Source organism: Myotis yumanensis, unplaced genomic scaffold, assembly GCF_028538775.1.
Source record: "Myotis yumanensis isolate MYYU_CA2020_CCGP unplaced genomic scaffold, mMyoYum1.0.hap1 SCAF_17, whole genome shotgun sequence".
Lineage (NCBI taxonomy): Eukaryota > Metazoa > Chordata > Mammalia > Chiroptera > Vespertilionidae > Myotis > Myotis yumanensis.
In genome coordinates this window covers 24,254,619-24,272,617 of record NW_027223768.1, presented here as the reverse complement: position 1 = coordinate 24,272,617, position 17,999 = coordinate 24,254,619, and the positions used below count along the sequence as shown (strand labels likewise).

Sequence of the window (17,999 nt, the reverse complement as noted above, 5' to 3'; positions counted from 1 at the left end):
CCCCGCCTACAGTCCTGCCCTCCAGCCCTTATAGAACGGTTCCCTCACGCCCCGCCTCCGCCACCACACCCCGCCCCTCCATAAAGCCCCGCCCACACCCCGCCCTCCGGCTCCTATAGGACGGCCGCCTCACGCCCCGCCCCCGATCTCCGCCCTTCTACAAAGCCCCGCCTACATCCCCGCCCTCCGACACCTATAGAACGGTCCCCCTCACGCCCCGCCCTAAGGCCGACCCACAACATCCCTCTCCACTCCAACACCCCATCCCCAACTCACGCCGCCGGGACCCCCTCGAGCCCCCGCGCTCGTTGCGGGCTCGGAGGGCGCAGCTCGCCCATTGGCCAGCTCGGCGCAGGCGGGAAAGGTGACCAACGGCTCCAGCTTGCCCTCGGGGTGCAAGGATGGCGTCGGGGTCCAGGTCTCCGGTGCCTGAGGACTCGGACGGAACCATGAGACCCGGCGGGCGAGGCGAGGAGGTTGTCCCCGCGCTCCGCCGGGACTTGGCGGCGGCGGAGACCCTGAAGAGCAGCGCGTCCCCGGTGCGATCGGTGGTGGCCTCCTCTCGCCCGGTGAAAGGGAAAGCGGGCCGGGAGGCGGCCCGGCGGCGGCTGCAGCTGCTGCCCGCGTCTCAGGCCGAGGACCCGGGAGAGGGGGCCGCGGAGGAGGAGGAAGAGCCCCTTCCTTCGGTGCCCGAGGAAGAGGAGGAGGAGACGGAGGAGGAGACGGAGGAGGAGAGGGCGGAGGCGCAGCCATTGCCACCAGTCTGCGTGTCCCCCATGCGGGGCATGTGGCGGGAGGAGAAGGTGGCGCTCTTCTGCGACGAGGTGCTGCGGGGTTGTAAGGTGAGGATGGGAAGAAATCGGGCCAGAGTCCAGCGCGGGACCTTGTAGGGGCTTAGCAGGGGAAATGGGTCCAGAGGGTACAAAGAAAACCTGCATTTCCAAAAAGTCAGATTGACTCAGCATGTATAGGTTTATACCTTATTAGGTGTGCCCAGGTCCTAACCTAAAGGAGTAATTATTACATTTCCGGCAGACTGAAAATTCATCTGTTAAGGAGGCAGCTCTAGTAGTGTGTTTTCTTTCTTTTTTTTCCTAGAGCTTCTAAGAAATGAAGATAGACTTTATCAATGTGCAGGTATACATCTTAGTTGATTCATTTAATAGTTTGTGCACAAACATAAGGATGAGATTCCATTTGGTAGCCTTGAATTTTACACTACACTGCGATGCTAAGAATGTTTACAGCCTGAGAATGGTTCGCACACGTCAGTTGACGGTGTGGAAAGATGTTTTGTATAGAACATAGATACAGTACCTGAGAATACTGAATAGAGCAAATATTGTATGTTTCTGCTTTTTAAGCAGAAGAACTTATGTACCAAGATATTTATGGCAGTGATATTTGTAAAAGTTAAAAATTAGAAACTGCCTTGGCCAGTCAGTGTGGCTCAGTTGGTTGATGGTTGTCCCATCGAGGTCGCCAATTCCATTCTGTCAGGGCACATGCCTGCATTTCTGGCTCAATCCCTAATGAGGGTGTGCAAGAAGCAGCAGATCCATGTTTCTCTTTCTCTTTCTCTCCCTCTCCTTTCCTCTCTAAAATTATATATATATGTATATATATATATGAAATATATACATTATGAAATATAATGTAATTAGAAACTAATTTCCAACTAGAGGGTCAATAAAGAACTTGTGGCTTCATATGTAATGGAAAACCATGCACATGTAAAAATTATGTTTTCAAGAACTATAAATATGCTTATGCTATAATGTTAAGCAAAAAAAATCAGGAGAGAAAACACTGATTCATCTGTATAATGAATATATACATAGAAAAAAGACTGAAAGGAAATACACTAAAATATCAACAATGGTTATATTCTGGCTGCCAAGATTAGGGGTGAATTTTTTCCCCTTATATTTTCTGTATTTTTCAAATTTCTCTGTATCTTAACCATATTTTATAATTTGAAAAAAAAAATTATTTTTAAAAACACCTGTAAAACTAGGACAGTATTAATGATCAACTTTAATACTGAGTGTTGGAGAAGGGTATGTTTCTTAAAGGCATTGAAAGATGTTTATATAAATTATTGTCATTAATTAAACATGGTCAAATGACTGAGTTTCATTTTAGGTTAGATTATCATGCTTGAAGTAGCTGAATTTAATTTAAAAAATCAAATGGTAAAATATTGAAGGTTTAATATACTCATTTGCTATACAGAATGGAGTGCTATTTTAAATTTTTATGTACTGAATATATTTTAAATAGTTGTCATTACATCATTAAAATTCAGAAAAAATAACTTTTTACATATGATAATTACTGTGTTTATATTTTCCATTAAATGTAGATTCAGTTCAAATCTATTATTTCCCAAGTTTTTCATTATTTAAGAGTATATTGAGTCCATTTTTAAAATAGAAATCAGTAAAAATATATATAAATCTTACCTATAAATAATTTTACTTAAATATGTACTTTTTTCTTTTGCTAGGCAGAAGATGCTGATGAGACTATGAGTAACTACCTATCAGAAAAATTAAAGTTGAAAGACAAATGGCTTGGAGTCTGGAAGACTAACCCTGAGTTATTCTTTCTGAAATATGAAGAAGCTTCTATCCCTTTTGTTGGTATACTAGTTGAGGTAAATAATTTTGACCTAATCTTTGTTCTTTTGAGTGAAATTATCAGTTCTTTTTAAGATCAAAATATGACCTTATTAACTTGGAGCTTTGAAATTTAAACAGAAGTTGGCAAAAGTTTACTTGTATTTTAAATTTCTAAGCAAATTAGTGTAAAAAGAAGGCAAGAGGGAATGTTAGCACCATTTACTTATAAAAAGTTACCATTAAATATAACCTAATTTACAATACTAGATAGTATTTAGCCTAGTTTTAACTGCTCAAATAATGTAAAAATAATAAAAACCCATTTCTTAAAAATTAGTAATTTAGGCTTTCACAAATTTGGGGCTTTCCCCATCATTTCCCTTCTTTATTTATTTCAATTATGATATTTAGATAGATAGGAAAGAAAAAAAAATGGATCAGAAAACTACCGTTATAATTTGAAATTTTTTCTTATGAAAAGTATCTTTTAATATAATACATCAACTTTCAAGCCTTCATCTGATAATATTTTGCTTTTCTATGCCTATAGGTTAAATATTGTGGCATATTTGATGTCATATATTTGATTCCCTTAAAGATCAATATCCCTGTATGGAAATTAACATTTACAATCACAAATGGTACTCCTGCCTCAGATTAGATATTTCAAATCTGTAGTTTTAATCATGAAAAAAACTTGTGTTTGCAACTCATAGCATTGCATACTACCTGAAAACAATTCTGTGTTCTATGGAAAAGTAAGTTACTGGTGTTTTTACAGATAAAGGACACCATATTTCCAAACAGAGACTACCCTTGCCAAGTTGTATCATGGCAGACTAACCCCACCACCAGAGTGCTGTGAGGAACTCCCCTCCCCGCCCCCCTCCGCAATGTCAGTGTAGACTACATGGGGAACCTGAACTGCCACCTTGCCAGTAAGGAGAGACTCCTGTCATCCCTGCAAAGGGTATCAGAAAAGGTCTCGTGGAGAATCAGGACTTTCTCCCCGCTCCTCCCAGTGCTGTCCGGGGAGGCATCGGGGGGAGCTCTAATGAGGTGCTCCTCTCTCTCCCAGCCTGAGTGCTGGTATCAGTGGAGGCCTGATGGGGAACCTGAACTCCCACCTCTGAACAGCAGTAACAACACCCCCTTCCCCACCCCAACTTAAGAATCTGGACTTCCATTCCCACTAGGCAGTACCAAGGTGGCAAACCCCTTTTTGTGCCAGGTTGATGTCAGAAGAGGACTGATGAAAGATTTAAATAAGATCAAGAATCTACTAGCATAGTACTCAAAACGTCCAGGTTTCAATAGAAAATCATGTGTCATCACTTGTAAGAACCAGGGAGATCTTAACTGGGATAAACAACAAGCACCAACACCCAGATGATGCAGATGTTAGTTAGAATTTTCTGACAAGGATTTAAAGCAGCCATCAAAGTAGGCTTCAGTGAGCGATTCTGAATGCACATGAAACAAATGAAATACCAATCTCAGCAAAGAAACAAAGTCTCTGCAAACAAATGAAAGATACCCTGACTCTGCTTCCCGAATACAGGCAGTAAGGCATATCCCTCCAGGCAGGAAAACCACAAGATTTTTCTATGAATCAGCTCAAAAGTAAAGATACGGATATATGGAGTTCCCATGGAAAGAGCCTGGGTAGAACCTAAGAGTAGAAAAAAAGATATTTTCAATCATGTGAGATCTCTCAAAAGTTATGTCCAATGTACCCCTCAGGAAGTTAATGGATGTTCAGTCAAGGAAGTAAATCAAGAAATATGAAGACATCTGATCCAAAATACAGAGAGGTCAACATAAGAGAGAAGCAAAGGGAATTCCCCGGATGATGGCGAAGAGGTAACAGCTATGCATGTAGCAGGTCTGAGAGCCAGTTCAGATTGGAACTGGTCAAAGAACTCTGGGAAAGAGTGCTTCAAGAAAATGAAACTGGTATTTCATTTGACACACAACCTGTTGTTATTTTGAACATATTGAAAGGAGATGTATACAACTGTATACATCTGTATACAACTGTATAATTTGGGGTTAAATTAATGAAAGGCTCACAGAAAACAGCAAAGAAAAAAAACACTATTATTGACTCCTGAGAAACCAAGTTTGTTCAGGAAAGGAAAATGAATCAGTTTACACTGTATGGTTCACCTGTGAATGGCATTTTCAAACTTAAGGTAAATACTGAATACTAAGCTTTAACAACATTGGTAGATGGAGGACCAGGAGAGTGTGGGTATATGTGATGGGGGTGGGGAAAAATGAATGAGACTAATAAGCCCAGTCAGCATGACTCAGTGGTTAAGTGTCGACCTATGAACCAGGAGGTTACGATTTGATTTCTAGTCAGGACACATGCTTGGGTTACAGGCTTGATTCCCAGGGGGTGTGCAGGAGGCAGCAGATCAATGATTCTCTCTCATCATTGATGTTTCTTTCTCTTCCTCTTCCTTCTCTGAAATCAATAAAAATATGTCAAAAAAAAAGATGACTAAATTCTTTCAGAGTCAGGGGTCAATATATAATGCCAAAAACTGAAACAAAACAAAATGTAAGTGGCAATATAAGGATATTTTTTTAAAAAGAGATAAATGTCAAAGTAATCAGCTAAAAGAATTACAAGTGTTTGTCTCTAAGGAATAAGAATTAGAGCAGTAGTTCTCAACATTCCTAATGCCTTTAATACAGTTCCTCATGTTGTGGTGACCCCCCCAACCATAAAATTATTTTTGTTGCTACTTCATAACTGTAATTTTGCTACTGTTATGAATTGTAATGTAAATATCTGATATGCAGGATGTATTTTCAATGTTACAAATTGAACATAATTAAAGCATAGTGATTAATCACAAAAACAATATGTAATTATATATGTGTTTTCTGATGGTCTTAGGCGACCCCTGTGAAAGGGTCGTTCGACCCCCAAAGGGTCGCGACCCACTGGTTGAGAACCGCTGAATTAGAGGGTGATGGGAGATTATAAAGAAATTGTATTTTTTATAACAAACCTAGTACAGCCATTTGATTCTAAAATATATGCGTGTATAATACTGATTTAAGAAATAAAAACTAGCCAAAACCGGTTTGGCTCAGTGGATAGAGTGTCGGCCTGCGGACTGAAGGGTCCCAGGTTCGATTCTGGTCAAGGGCATGTACCTGGGTTGCGGGCACATCCCCAGTGGGAGATGTGTGGGAGGCAGCTGATCGATGTTTCTCTCTCATCGATGTTCCTAACTCTCTATCTCTCTCCCTTTCTCTCTGTAAAAAATCAATAAAATATATTTAAAAAAAAAGAAATAAAAACTAACATTTTATAATATTTATTTTAGGCAACTTGTACACCACGCCAGAGCTCATCATCTTGTTTCAGAGTGACTGTTTCTGTTGCTGAGCCTTTTTCTTCTAATATTGCAAATATTCCAAGGAATTTGGTTAATGAGGTTTTAGAAGAACTAGAGCATAGTGTGCCTCTCTTGGAAGTGTACCCTGTTGAAGGACAAGATTCTGATATACATGATATTGCTTTGGCCTTGGAAGTTGTAAGGTATTAGAGCTTTTTACTTCTTAAAGTTAAAATTATCATATCCAACATTTTAGTTTAACATGTAAATTTTGTTCATACAAGCACTTTGTGAATATTTATTGATTTAATTTTACTCACTTAATTCAATTTATCTATTTTTAATGAACATATTTGTAACTCTTAGTTAAAACATTCTCTTTTGAAGTATTATATACAGGCAATAAACATTTGCTATTTTCAACTTTGCATTTCACAAAAATTGAATTAAAGAATTCTGGCAATAAGTAATAAGTTTTGTTCATATTTAAACATCTTAAATACATCAGATTTCATTTTTTCACATTTAAGGGCATTACAAATACTCAATGTCATTCACATTATGATTGCTTCTTTCAAGTCTGGAACAATTTGAGAGAAGCCATCCATAAACTTCCTATAGATGGGGGCATGTTTCTGTTTTTCTAATGCTTTCCTGCTTTCAATATACAAATCTGATGATATCTTAAGTGTTACTTTTTTTGGTGAATAAAATAACCCAAATCTATGAGATCTGAAACCTGAAATTTATAATTTCATTTCAAGCAACATTATCTTTTTTTTTAAATATATTTTATTGATTTTTTTACAGAGAGGAAGGGAGAGAGATAGAGAGTTAGAAACATCGATGGGAGAGAAACATCGATCAGCTGCCTCCTGCACACCTCCCACTGGGGATGTGCCCGAAACCAAGGTACATGCCCTTGACCGGAATCGAACCTGGGACCTTTCAGTCCGCAGACCGACGCTCTATCCACTGAGCCAAACTGGTTAGGGCTCAAGCAACATTATCTTATCTGTAGTAACCTAAAATAGAATCCAGATAATCAAATTTTTAAAGTTTACCTTTAATAGTAGTTCATTGAAAGGTCATTTAAAAATATTTTTCTGCCTTGGCAGTGTGGCTCACTTGGTTGGAGCATCCTCCTGTATACTTAAGGGTGTCTGGTTCAATTCCCTATCAGGGCACATGCCTAATACACCAATTGATGTTTCTCTCTCTCTCTCTACCCACTTCCTATCTCTCTCTCCCCTTTCCTCTCTCCCCCTCCCCTTCCTTTCTCTAAAATCAATAAAAAGCATGTCCTTGAATGAGGAAAAAAATGTATTTTTTTCTTAACAGTTAAAATTCATGCAAAGAATTTTTACATCAGAATGCCTTAATTCTAAATGTGGTACTCACTGTTTTTGATCACTTTCATCTTGATTTATCTTAGGTTTTTTTATGACTTTCTCTGGAGAGACTGGGATGATGAAGAACGTTGTGACAATTATACTGCTTTGATTGAAGAAAGAATTAATTTGTAAGTATACTTAAAAACTTGTTCAGGCCCTAGGCGGCTTGGCTCAGTGGATAGAACATCGGCCTTCGGACTGAAGGGTCCAGAGTTTGATTCCGGTCAAGGGCATATGCCTGGGTTGTGGGCTCAATCCCCAGTAGGGGGCGAGCAGGAGGCAGCCGATCAATGATTCTCTCTCATCATTGATGTTTGTATATCTCTCTCCCTCTCCCTTTCTCTCTGAAATCAATAAAAATATATTATAAAAAAAGAATATCTAAAAAACAACTTGTCCAGCATATTATATAAGATAAGCATTGTAATTATATTGATACTTTTCAGGTGGTGTGATATACAAGATGGAACAATACCTGGTCCTATCGCACAACGTTTCAAAAAGACTTTGGAGAAATATAAAAACAAGCGTGTCGAGCTCATTGAGTATCAGAACAATATTAAAGAGGATCCCTCTGCAGCAGAGGCTGTTGAATGCTGGAAAAAATACTACGAGATAGTAATGCTCTGTGAATTATTGAAAATGTGGGAAGATTTACGCCTCCGGTAATACTTTGCTCTATTTTATTTTATTCTATTTTAATGTTTTTTTATTTCAGAGAGAGGAAAGGAGAGGGAAAGAGAGAACCATCGGTGATGACAGAATCACTCTGTCATCCTGTACACTCCCTCCTGGGGAGCGAGCCCGAAACCTGGGCATGTGCCCTGACCAGGAATCAAACCCTGATCTCCTGGTTCATAGGTCGATACTCAACCACTGAGCCACATTGGCCAGGCAGTTTGCTGTATTTTAAATGGAAACAATTTGGCTGCCTCATAATTTCTGCTTTTCTAACCAACATAAGTTGATAAGTTGTTTTTGATGATAAATAAAACAATGTAGATTTAACTAGCGCCATTCTCCTCTAGAATACTTCCAAATGTGTTTAAATATTTTTACATTGTTATGCAGCAAAATATATATTTTTGTCTTTTCTTTGTTTTTAAAAGAGGGTAAACAGGAATTCTTGCTCATAGTCTCCAAATTCATAGAAAATCTTGGAGTCAAAGAACTTCTATTTCATACAAAATTGTTAAACCCCCTTTTTTGTGTTCTACTTTTACTCATTCTTTGCCTTAGGAATTCTGAGCAACATTTTACTTATCTAACTGTGAACTGTGAGCCTAAATCTTTCCTTTTGTATTTTCTCTCAAATTTGACCTGTTTTATAATCACTAAGAATCCCATCCCAGTGTTTATTTTTGATGTTTCCTTGATATTGGGATTCCTGTGTAAAAAAACCTTGGGGTTACTTTGGGAAAGCAATATGGATATGATTTTTGAAATCCACTTATCTAGAAAAGCAGCTTTAACAAAAGTTGAATTTGAATACAAGTTATCATCACTAGACTTTAGATTCCAAGGGCATAGGGCAGGGGTGGGCAAACTTTTTGACTCAAGGGCCACAATGGGTTCTTAAACTGGACCGGAGGGCCGGAACAAAAGCATGGATGGAGTGTTTGTGTGAACTAATATAAATTCAAAGTAGACATCATTACATAAAAGGGTACGGTCTTTTTTTTTTTTTTTTTTTTTTTTAGTTTTATTCATTTCAAATGGGCCGGATCCGGCCCACGGGCCATAGTTTGCCCACGGCTGGCATAGGGCAACACAGAGTTTTCTCATCTGAAAAATTATATAATCACATAGAATCTAATTCTCTGAGCAGTGGAGTGAGTTAATTGATCAAACCCTTCCATAGATAATTATAAAATCAGGACAAAATTTATTAAAGGTATTCAACTATTTTAAGGCACTATGAAATGACCAAAAGCAGGCAGCAACCAGAAAAGTTTATCCTTGAAATGGATTTATCCTTGGAATGGGTAAAAAATTGAAATTTGTGGCTTTTTGGTGTGAGGGTAATCATCAATTCTCATAGCTCTGGCAGCAAAAAGTGTACTGTGTTTGAAAATGACAAAGGACAGAGTTTGAAGGCTAGCAGAGCACCTGGAAACTCAGGTGGGGTACCCAGAAAATAAAAGGTGCCAAAGGGGATCCACAAATTGAGCATAAACTCTGCCATTTCAAATTCTTGGTTGACCTCTAAACTATGCTAGCATTGGTGAGGCAGAGAAATGCTAAAAAAAGGAACCTGAAAATTGAGAAAACTAAGCAGAGATGCCAGCTGCTGCATACCTCAAAGGAAAAAGTTTGCATTCTTGGACCAGGCAAGTTAAAACTGCCTCGTACATAGAATACAAGACTAACAATCCTCAGAAAAACAACACAATCCAGAGTTACTGAAATATATTATCCCAAATCTCTAGTTCAACCAAAAATTAATAGACATGCAATGAAACCAGAATGTTAGCTCATACTCGGAGGGGGTGGGAGGAAGACAGTTAATAGAAACTGATTTTGAGGGGACCCAGATGTTGGATTTATCAAAGACTTCAAAGCATGTATTATAAATACGTTTAAATAATTAAAGGGAAACATGATTACAGAATGAGAGGAAAATACGGTGTTAATAAGTACATGGAAAATCTCAACAGAGATGGAAACTATGTAAGAGAACCAAGGATCTCCAGATTCAGCTTGGACATGTTACCGTGCTCACAACAAGAAAAAGGATTTCACACAATTAACTCAAAATGATCCATAGGCCTACACATAAAACAATACTGGAAGACTTTCAGAATAAAACACAGGCAGAAACCCAGATGACCTTGGGTTTGGCAATGTTTTTATTTGGCAATGTTTTTAGATACAACACTGAGTATGACAGGAATGTTCTATATCTTGATTATTGTGATTGAGTTAAATGTGTGTAATCACCTATGAAACCTCATGAAATGATTCATTTAAAATGAGTGTTGTGTAATTGTACCCTAATTCAATTAAAAATCACTGATATATATGTTTGTTGTTACAACTAGGATTGTATGACATATGTCCTGAGTGTAGGATGCTTTACTCTTTGAGCAACTACTAATCGGGTATATGGTGCAAAAATGTATGAGTAGTTCCCTTTCTCAATATCTAAACCACTTGCTTAAGTAGTTATAAAAATGCTGAGTGTTTGATTTTGAAATCTTAAATGAAACTTTTGCTTTAGAGGATATTGCTAATATGTTGGAATTCAAATTTTAATAACTTGCATGGCAACTTCTTAAAACCAGTTTCCTGAAAATTCTTCACAAAAATATTTGGTAATTGCAATAAACCTGAAAAATACTGGTACTAAAGCTGCATCCCATTCAGCATCAAGCAATAAAGTCCTACAGAAAACCCAAACGTTTTCACCTAATGAGATTAATGGCAAATCGACACCTATTGGGAAAGGAGTGTCCCTTCGGCTGACAGGAATGATAAAAGTTACATTCAAAAACTTACTTTCTTTCTTTTGATGACACTTAAATGAAATGAAGAGATAGAACACAGGAACTGTAAAGAAAAGGAGTAAGAAGAGAAAGAACAAAAGTAATTAGAAGTGCTGAGTAGCAAACAATATAAAAACAACTAAGAGAAAAGCTAGAATTGTTCTTCTGGGAGGCCAACAGCCAACTATTTCTATGGAGACCTTATCCTCTGAAACAAAACAATCTGTTCATTGAACATTATATCTGAAATTAGACACATCTTAAAACATTCTTCTGCCTCAGTGTCACAGGCATAACCCACCTCTGCTCTGTGCAGTGGATTATGACAGTACAACAGGAAACGTGTCTACTGTATTGAGAAATTGAGGGGAGTGAGGTATTAACTGTAGTGGGTTGCATGCAGATTTCAAGTACAAACCATTAAAATGAAAAGATTTTAGAGTTCAAGGGGTTAAACACTCAGTTATCTAATGAATATTTTATTATTCTCAAGTTGCTCATTGCTCTTGAGCTTAAAATTAGTGAAACCTTTTTCTCAAAGATGCTTAGTGCCAAGTTTTTATTTTCTAAGCAAGTGTAGGTTAAATCTTTTTCCATTGTTAATTTAATCATAAATGTTTTTAACTCTAGAGTCCATGGACCTTTTTTTCCAAGAATTCTGAGGCGTAGGAAAGGAAAAAGAGATTTTGGAAAGACTATAACACATATTGTAGCAAAAGTTATGACTACTGACATGGTAAGAAATACACTTCATTCTTACTTGTTCATTTAAGTTTAGCTGTGTATAATCAGAAAAGCAGCACTTTGAAGGTAGGGTTCTTGCCTGGCTCAGGAATGCCATATTTCCCCCATTTCATCCAGCTTAGTGATTGGCATATAGTAAGTACTAAATGAATCAATGTCAACAATTATTTGCTGAGTACTAACCTTTGATGTCAGGCACTATGCTAGTAGAATAGAAAGGATGGGAAACAAATATGAGAAAGCATGCATGTGAGGAAGATACAATGTTGAACCAGACCCACACATCACACATTGTACAAGTTTGAATATGGTGGAGATATGAACAAGTAGGCAATTACAACAAAGAATGATACATGCTATGATATGGGTATGTACAGGATGCATATAGAATGAGCACATAAGCCTGAATTAGCAAGTCTGGCGATGCTGGCTGGGAGAAATAACTCAGTTGAAACCTAAAGGAAGACTATAAATTTAAGCAGCCCAAGAGGGGAAATGTTCTAAGTCTAAAAGTAAATATTTCCATCTCAACCTCTCAGTAGCATTTCACAGTTCTCTCCTGGAAATATTTTTTGTTGTCTTGTTACTATACTCCCCTGGTTCTCATTCTTTCTAGATGCTTCCCCCTCTTCCTTCTATCCATTAAATGCTTGGTACTTTTGCTGTACGATATTATCCCTAAGTAATTGATCTGATCTCTATCTGATCAGTTATATATACTGATAACTGAAAATGTGTCCACTGCCCATTGCTCATCACCACTCCATCTCAAAAGTACTTCAACTCAACTGTCCACAATTAAATACATGACCTTCTTCACTGACTTGTTTATATTCTAGAGTTCCCTGTTCCAGTAGATGGTTCCACCACCTACCCAGTTGCTAGTTATAATTTTCTGAGAGTTATCCTATCCCCCTTCACCTCCATGTATCCATTTTGGTGTATATAACATTCTTTCAAGAATCGCTGCACATCCTTCAACCCTCAACATAAACATCATGCCCACCTTCCGCAGCCTTCCAGGATACATTAGACAGCTGTGCACTTTCACATCACCCTGCCTTTCCCCTTATCACGACTGTGTTTAATACTTGTTGGTATCTATTGAATGTCTGTCTCTTAGAATATGAGCTTCTTGAGAGCAAACAGTATATATTTACCATACATCCCCCACCTCACATCATGCTTGGCACATGGTGCTCAACTGTTTTGGTTAAATAAATGAGTGCATGTCTGACAGAGCACGGTGTGTGTGTGAGAAACAGTGAAGTCATTAGGTAAAAATGAGGCCATTGCCTTGGTCAGTGTCCTCAGTGGTTAGAGCATCGGCCTGCACACCGAAGATTATGAGATCTATTCCCAGTCAAAGGGCAAGTACCTGGGTTGTAGGCTCAACCCCAGGCCCCGATCTGGACATGTGTGGGAGGCAACCAGTCAATGTGACTCTCACATTGATGTTTCTTTCTCTTTCTCTCTAGCCCCTGCCTCCCTTTCACTCTTTCTAAAAACCAATGGAATAAAAAATCGCAGATTAACCAAAAATTTCAATTTTAAATTAAAAAAAAATGAGGCCATCATGGTGAGTCCTAACCTGCTCCTATAATAAGATATATGAATGATATTGCCATTTCTATTGGGAAAAGAATAGGTATTTTCTGAGTATATTTCCAGCTTCCGAATTTTATTTTAAATGTCCTCACTCTAAAAGGTGCTAATAATGAAGCCCTCTACCCTTTTCTACCCCAAGTAAAAATTCCTAGTACTTTTTTTGTCCTACAATCTTTTATATGTAAGATTTTGTGGATTTATCAAAATTGTAGGGTCAGTTCGAGTTAGAAAACAAAGAAGTATATTGGAAAGGTATCTGGTGTCATAAAGACCTGGATCTAAAGCTTAGATTTACTGCTTACTAACTCAACCAGTATGTCCTTGGGCAAACCATTTAATCTCACTGAGTTTCCACTTCCTGAACCTTTGAAAGGCATAATAGTACACCTCAAAGAACTATTGTGAAATTTAGGAGGTAACAGGTAAAATTCAAAATATGACTTCTAACACACATTATTTAGTAGCTGTAAAATTGTTAGTGATCATAAAGAAAATCTAACTATCACTCCTTTAAATGATGGACTAATACTTTGAGCATTTAACATAAATACATATAATAATTCAATGTATTTCCTATACAAGTAAAAGTCTTGGGAAAAGCACGTTACCAGTAAGTTAACTGATTAAAATGACCTCTCTTAATTTAATCTGTTGTTGAAGGTGTGCTGCTTTATTTCTTCTTTTCAGGTAAAGGACTTATCTTCAGACACATTTCTCCAACAGCATGATGATTTGGATTTGGCTTTGGATAGTTGTTATAGTGGAGATACAGTAGTTATTTTCCCAGGAGAATATCAAGCTGTCAATCTTGCTTTATTGACTGATGACATCATTATAAAGGGTTAGCAGGGCATCCTTTGCATTTTTATAGCAATGTGTACTAGGCAAATTGTATATTATAAGCATGGTTAATGAAATTCTTAGGAATTAGAACACAGGTTTATTTTTCACAAAAATCCCTTATGTGCCTTTTTACAATTAAGATTTTTCTCACCTGTCATGTGTATATTGCCTGTACAGGTGACCTTGTCTGGATATACCATACCAGAGCAAATCAGTGAAGACTGCTTCTTCCCATGCTAATGAAAACCTATTGACAGTATTTTCTATTAGGACCATCTCTATCTATCTATCTATATATATTTTAAAATATATATTTTATTGATTTTTTACAGAGAGAAAGGGAGAGAGATAGTTAGAAACATCGATGAGAGAGAAACATCGATCAGCTGCCTCCTGCACACTTCCTACTGGAGATGTGCCCATAACCAAGGTACATGCCCTTGACTGGAATCGAACCCGGGGCCTTGCAGTCCGCAGGCCGACGCTCTATCCACTGAGCCAAACCGGTTACAGCCCATCTATATTTTTACTAAACTTTCTTTTCATCTATCTCCACTGCATTTAATGTCATTTTTGTGGGAAAAGTCCAAATATAAGGCTATATTAAAGTATATTCAGCATTTTCTTTAAAAAGTTAATTCACATGCAAACTTACTAAAATAGTAGAAAAGCAGAGCTTACTTTTTTTTAAGGGTCTGAATATATTTAGTAACTATTCTGCCCTTTTATATTGAAGCATGCATATTCCCACTGTCTGGCCAAAAGAAAAGAACAGGTGACTTAAACTACTACTGGATAATAAAGATCATATTTGTAATTTTTAAAAAATTTGTAGCCTTCTTGAAGATCCAACCCTTATTTTTGGATTGATGTTAAATTTAAATTGCTTTGACTACGCCAGAGCAAAATTATGGATATGATTAATCTTATAACCAAATTCAAGAGTCTCTGCCAGTCCTTTTTAATATAATTTATTGTGGTATTAAAAATAGGTTATGGTAAGATACTTTTTGAGGCTTAGACATTTGTAGATGATTACTGATTATATAATTTAGGGAAATATGTAGTGGAATGAGTATGTTAAAGAAATACCATAGGTAGATTTAGATTGATTTTAAACCCAGATTACATTATAGGTAAGTATCTAATTAGTTAATAACTGAATTACATATATTATTTATTAAAAATATGTGAAAAACTTAGTAATAGCAAGTATTATTGAATAACAAAGGGCTTTTGACTTTGGTACTACTAATGTAATTATGTCTTTGTTCCAATGATTCAGGAGTTGGAAAGAGAGAGGAAATTATGATTACTTCTGAACCTTCCCATGACAGTTTTGTGGTGTCCAAAGCTGCTAATGTGAAACTAATGCACCTGTCTTTGATACAACAAGGGACAGTGGATGGCATTGTGGTGGTGGAGGCTGGTCACATGACTCTGGAGAACTGTGTATTAAAATGTGAAGGAACAGGAGTGTGTGTTCTTACAGGGGCTTCTTTGACAATTAAGGACAGTGAAATAATCGGTGCCCAGGTATTTCATTTTAAAACTGTTGCTTTCTATACTATAGATATAACTTTGAATGATCTTAGTATGCAAAGAAAGGGTAACAGTTACTTCATCTTTGAATTATTAAGCTTAGAAGCTGATGAAAATAAACAAAATGAAGACCAGTACAAGAGTGTCATAGTATACTTAAAAGTGAACTGCCTAAGTCCAAAGTAAGGAATTATTACTTTGTGTTAAGTGACTTCTTTTTAAAATGTAGAAATCAGTGGCTATAAAATAGATTATGAATCAGTTATCTGGTAGTTTATTTTAAAAAAACAATACTCATAAACTATCAGACATTGCTGTAAGGTATGTACTTAGTTGTAACAGCTTGAGTCTTCAAGTAACAGAAAATTTAATGAGAAACAAGATTAAAGGAAGCAGAAATCTAAGAGGACTTTTCCATTAAAATGAGTAAACAGACTTTAGCAGCATTATGAGGGATTTAGTAGAGTATATGTAAGTAAATTTTTACAACTGAAAAGAATTGCTTAAAGACTCCCTTTTAGAGACTTCATTTGAGTGGGAGAGCAACGTAATAGACTGTACGACTTCAATCAATCTTTTTTCTAGGCCTAAGATTTTCTTAGCACAGATAACAGTTTCCCCCATTTTAAAAACATCTACAGCCCTAACTGGTTTGGCTCAGTGGATAGAGTGTTGGCCTAAGGACTGAGGGTCCCGGGTTCGATTCTGGTCAAGGGCATGTACCTTGGCAGCTGATCGATGTTTCTCTCTCATCGATGTTTCTAACTCTCTATCCCTCTCCCTTCCTCTCTGTAAAAAAAATCAATAAAATATAAAAAAACAACAAAAAAAACTATGGAACCTTCACAAATATACTGGTTTTTTTTTTTAAAAAAAACATCTACACAATAAATTGTTGCTTGCACTATTGTGTATTTTCATGTAACTTAGTGTGTTAAATTGCTAATATGGGATTACAATTTTGAAATCTAAAGGAAATTTTGGAGAGAAATGTGTTTTACTGACTGTTGTTATTTGCTTTGCATTGACAGGGTGCTGGTGTTGAACTGTATCCTGGCAGCACAGCCACTTTAGAAAGGAATGAAATTCATCACTGTAATAACTTCAGAACCAATGACAGTTCAAAAAGCATCTTAGGTGGTGTTAATATGAAGGTATTCTTATATTCCTTAATATAGAATTGTTATGAAAATAATTAGAAAGCTACTAAAATATTACTTTTAGGCTTAAAATTTAGTCTAAATGTTATTACTGAGTTGGAAAATAATAATATAAATAATTAAGATATGGCTTAAGTGATGGCTGGTAGGAAACAATTTTAGTCTTCTAATTTAATAATTTCAACTTGAATTTTAGCAAATAACTTCAAATATGAGAAAGTGGTAAGTTTGCTCTTATAAAAATGTTTTAAATTTTTCAGTGAGCAGATGCACAATACATTTAGGAAAGTAAAGCAAGTTAAGGGAATAATATATTAAGAAATATTTTATATTACTTTCAAACTTTGTAAAATAATTTAAATCAAGTAAAACATTAATGGCAATAGTTTATAATAGTGAAATGCCTTCCCATTCCTTTCTATTTCTATAAATTCTACTTTTCTAGATACCTCTCTAGACTTGTGTAGCTAATGAAGTTTTTCCATAGAAATCTAGTTTACATATTAATTGAAATTTTCATGTTTATCATTTTCATTATTTTTGAAATAATTTATTTTCCCATTTATCATATTAAAAGTAAGCTTCATGGTATTGCTGTAACCCCATCTAGAATCATTTATCTTTACCAGTAACTGATAAAAAAATAAGTCAAAAACCTCATTTAATGTTTCCTCAGTAAACATTTTTGTAGTTAATATTCCATTAACCCAGTGTGAGGAAAATAACTTGTTCAAAACTGAGATTCTGTTGTCTAAAAGAAATGTGTACTCCCAAGAATTAGTTCTAGAGTTTATGACATGTTCATTAGTTCATATTTTTATAGACATTATTGAAAAACTAATTTCTTTGAATTCTTTCATAGGTTCTTCCTGCACCCAAATTGAAGATGACTAATAATCATATTTACAACAATGGCTATGGAGTAAGCATTCTTCCACCAACTGAACAGTTTTTTATTGTAGCAGAAACTTGCAACAAAGGGGCTGCTTCAGGAGACAAAAAAGATGAAAACAGGCTCTCCAAAGTAATGCAAAATCTGAATCTGGAAATGAACGATAATAAAATGGAAGCAAACTTAAAGGGGGATATCAGAATAGCCACAAATTAAAGCACTGGGTTTATGTTCAAGTTTTATATTTCAGAGAGTTTAATAAACCTCATCTCCCACAAAAATTGTAGTTCTAATTAAATTCAACTTATTTAATTAAAAACATTTAAACATGTTCATGTTTTCATTGAA

The 17,999-nt window shown here is 36.5% G+C and overlaps 1 protein-coding gene and 1 long non-coding RNA gene across 3 annotated transcripts; one reads left to right on the top strand and one right to left on the bottom strand.

Annotated features, from left to right (window-relative positions):
• Positions 1-240: 240 nt before the first annotated feature.
• Positions 241-17,999, top strand: SHCBP1L (SHC binding and spindle associated 1 like). 2 transcript variants are annotated; one of them, XM_070397691.1, is made up of 10 exons: positions 241-842; positions 2,510-2,659; positions 5,972-6,186; positions 7,419-7,505; positions 7,824-8,042; positions 11,493-11,598; positions 13,902-14,055; positions 15,454-15,593; positions 16,631-16,753; positions 17,622-17,999. In XM_070397691.1, exons 1-10 carry the CDS (start codon positions 402-404, stop codon positions 17,865-17,867), a joined length of 1,881 nt encoding a protein of 626 aa, XP_070253792.1. In that variant the 5' UTR covers positions 241-401; the 3' UTR covers positions 17,868-17,999. The 2 variants fall into 2 exon arrangements, with proteins under 2 accessions (XP_070253792.1, XP_070253791.1); XM_070397690.1 differs by having other exon boundaries at positions 15,343-15,593.
• On the bottom strand, positions 5,947-13,010 carry LOC138996458 (uncharacterized). Its single transcript, XR_011468762.1, has 2 exons — positions 7,385-13,010; positions 5,947-6,128 (listed from the first exon to the last, which is right to left on the bottom strand). It is a non-coding gene; the product is annotated as an uncharacterized lncRNA (long non-coding RNA).

What these genes read in the sequence shown, in the direction of transcription:
- SHCBP1L (XM_070397690.1), top strand. Translation starts at nt 402, where the DNA reads ATGGCGTCGGGGTCCAGGTCTCCGGTGCCTGAGGACTCGGACGGAACC. An exon ending in TTGGCCTTGGAAGTTGTAAG is followed by an intron (nt 6,187 to 7,418) that starts GTATTAGAGCTT and finishes GATTTATCTTAG; the next exon opens with GTTTTTTTATGACTTTCTCT. An exon ending in AAGTTATGACTACTGACATG is followed by an intron (nt 11,599 to 13,901) that starts GTAAGAAATACA and finishes TCTTCTTTTCAG; the next exon opens with GTAAAGGACTTATCTTCAGA.